Here is a 3,009-nt window from a genome sequence, read left to right as displayed (position 1 = left end):
TAAGACATTGAAATTATAAAATTTACATGTAAAAATTGATATGAAACCAACTTTATATTTGAAATTTTAGTTGATATATATTTCACTAACCCTTTAACATTTAAAAAATTAAATGAGATTAGATATATTTAATTTTATAAATTAATTAAATTATCGTGTCAACTTATTTGTTTTTTAAATAGAATAAAAATCTTATTATTTTAATTAAAAATAAAAATATCAAATAACGACTTTAAACTTTTAATTCATAAAATTCATGTATATCTGCTTAATAAATTTAGGTGAAAAACCAATAAATCACTTTTGCCCTGAATTTTAAAAACCAATCTGTACAATATTCTCTGTCAACGTTTGTCTGCAATGCCTCTGTGCTTGCCTCCACCGGCCATGACAGACTCAAACGTCTAAGTAGAAACGGTATTCCGTTGCTGGTATACAAATATTTGTAAAATAATGAATTCTAACCAACTGAGGTTAACTAATTTATATGTGTAAAATAATGAATTTTGAAACACAAATCGTCAATTAAGTTTGAGTATTATTTATTAATGGTTTGTGTATTATGAATTTTTTATTTTTTATTTTTATTTTTTAATAATTTTTTATTTTTTTTATAATTCAATTATAAGTTAATAAATTTAATTTTTTTTAAATAAATTAATTAAAAAATAATAATTTAAATTTCTAAAATTTCAAAATTAATTTTTGATTTTTAAAATATTCAACTTAATATCTATTTTTCTTACTATTTTAATAAACTTAAATAGAATCTGTGCAAAAAAAAATATAAATTAAAAATGATAAAATCAGTATTATTGATAATTTATTTGTTAAAATAATAATACTTTTTCTTATGAAATGCATCACATAAATAGAAAGGACAAATATGATTAATTTTTTTTGTTTCAATATTTACACTTCTATTCAATGAATACAATTGAATGATGTAATTTTCCTTTTAAGAAAATTTCAACATCATTCTTTTCCCACCAATTTTGTTGAACTTTTATGGTTTCTAAATCTGGTAGCTTGTTTATCCATAGGGGCAATCCCTTCAATGACGGGCAATCTTTTATGGTCAACACTTGAAGTTTAGGCAGACTTTGTTCATTCCACAAAATATCTGATGATGAACTTCCCATTCCACAAAATATCTGATGATGAACTTCCCAGACTCTCTAACATAGATAAGTGTTTCAGCGTCAAACTTTCTAACATCGGAAATGCCCGAACACTTCCCCATGCCCCTATTCCCAGCTCCTTCAAGTTAGTGCAGTAATCTAATGACAGTGACCTTAAATTTGGCAACCTCTCCAAGGGAGGAAGATCCCTGAGTTGAAAACATCTATACAAATCTAACCTCTCCAGTTGTGGAAACTCGGCAATACAATTGGGTAGACTTCTGCCATGGTAACATCTAAGCCAAAAACGTTGTAGCTTCTTCATGCTCTGCATGTCTCGGGGGAGATCCTCCACCACATCATGGTCTTCCGCATCGAATACCAATGTCAGGTCCCTCATCTCTATCCAACTTCCCATTATACCCATTTTAATTCCTGCCCGTACTCCCTCGACTTCGATTCCTGCCTTTACAATTACAGAAAGCAGCACTAAATTTGAGCAGTTTGCGAGATCCTTCAAAGTGCAAACACTACTCTTCACTTCCTCCACCTCCATTATACTGTTTGCCTGTGATGTCCACTTTGATGTCCACAATAATAATGTATTCAATGATGTAAGTTGAGAGATCTCTCGGGGAATCCCTGTTAACCTGCAACAACCTTCTAAACTTAAAGTCTTGAGATTTTGAAGCTGTCTTGTCTTAGGAGGCACTGACTCCAGATTTCTATAGCGATCAAAATACAAAAACTGAAGCTGAGAAAGACTGCATATCTCTTCAGGTACATATTTGATTAAGGTTTCCTCCAAATTGAGATACTGGAGTTGTGTAAGATGCCGCAGTGACATGGGCAACGATTCTATTTTGGTGCCAGACAGATCCAAAACCCTGAGAGAGGTGAGATTGACTAAAAAGCCATCAGGAACCTCTCTTAAACTTTCATTATGCTGCAACATCAAAGTGAGGAGGTTGGGGCAGCTGAAATCTGTTGGCAAATCAGAAATATTGTTAAACCCAATTGCTATTCTTTTGCAATTATGGATCCCTTTTTCAGCGGCCGGAAACTCTGTGAGGTTTTGACGTGTCCTGAAGAGACATTGCTCTTCATTCTCAGCAATATACATTGCCAAGTCATAAACAAGGTCGTGAATCTGTATGTACCTAGACCCATACTCTATATACACATGTATATAGAGAAGAAAGGCTATATACACATGTATTAGAGAAGAAAGGCTATATACACATGTGTTAGAGAAGAAAGGCTATATACACATGTATTAGAGAAGAAAGGCCATATACACATGTGTTAATGTTATCGGAGGTATTTGGGCGACTAAAACCCATATATGCATGCATTTATATTATCGGGAGTTGGTTGGGTGCGTAAAACCCATATATATATGCTTTTACAATAATCAAAGGCCTTCTTCCCTTTTGGCGGAAACAACACAAGTTAGATATGTTTCGGCACATATGCACCCGATGGCATATCGCAACGGACCCGATGGTGGCATTAAAAATTGGTTTATATTAATATCGCATCCATGCGTGTCGGGGGTCCGGCTAAGTGACTTCGTTGAAACCTCTAATTGGGAGTGGACCCGATGAAGGCATCAATCATGGTTTATAACAAGATCGCATCCACAGTATCGCAATACATAAAGGGTCGCCCACCTCAAATCCACCAATTGCGATAACTCAGCAGACCCGATGGTGGAATTAAACTTGACGTATCATAATATCGCGTCTGATGCTTAAAATCCCTGAATGCCGATTGCGATAAAGAGGTAGTGGACCCAATGGGAGCATTAAAGGCAATATATAATAATATCGCATCCGCAGTTCAGCATATATGCACGTCGGACTTCGTTGAAACCTCCGATTGCGAG

General features: G+C 34.1%; 1 protein-coding gene across 1 annotated transcript; it reads right to left on the bottom strand.

Annotated features, from left to right (window-relative positions):
* Nucleotides 1–1,107: 1,107 nt before the first annotated feature.
* Nucleotides 1,108–2,244, bottom strand: LOC149150844 (disease resistance protein RPS2-like). The gene has a single exon (XM_089442963.1). The coding sequence runs from the start codon at nt 2,242–2,244 to the stop codon at nt 1,108–1,110; it is 1,137 nt and encodes a 378-aa protein (XP_089299089.1).
* Nucleotides 2,245–3,009: the final 765 nt, after the last annotated feature.

Source organism: Pinus tabuliformis, chromosome 9, assembly GCF_031772625.1.
Source record: "Pinus tabuliformis cultivar Carrire ecotype Pingquan chromosome 9, CPIR1, whole genome shotgun sequence".
Lineage (NCBI taxonomy): Eukaryota > Viridiplantae > Streptophyta > Pinopsida > Pinales > Pinaceae > Pinus > Pinus tabuliformis.
The sequence above is the reverse complement of the archived record's forward strand: the minus strand, read 5'-3'. Positions and strand labels throughout refer to the sequence as shown.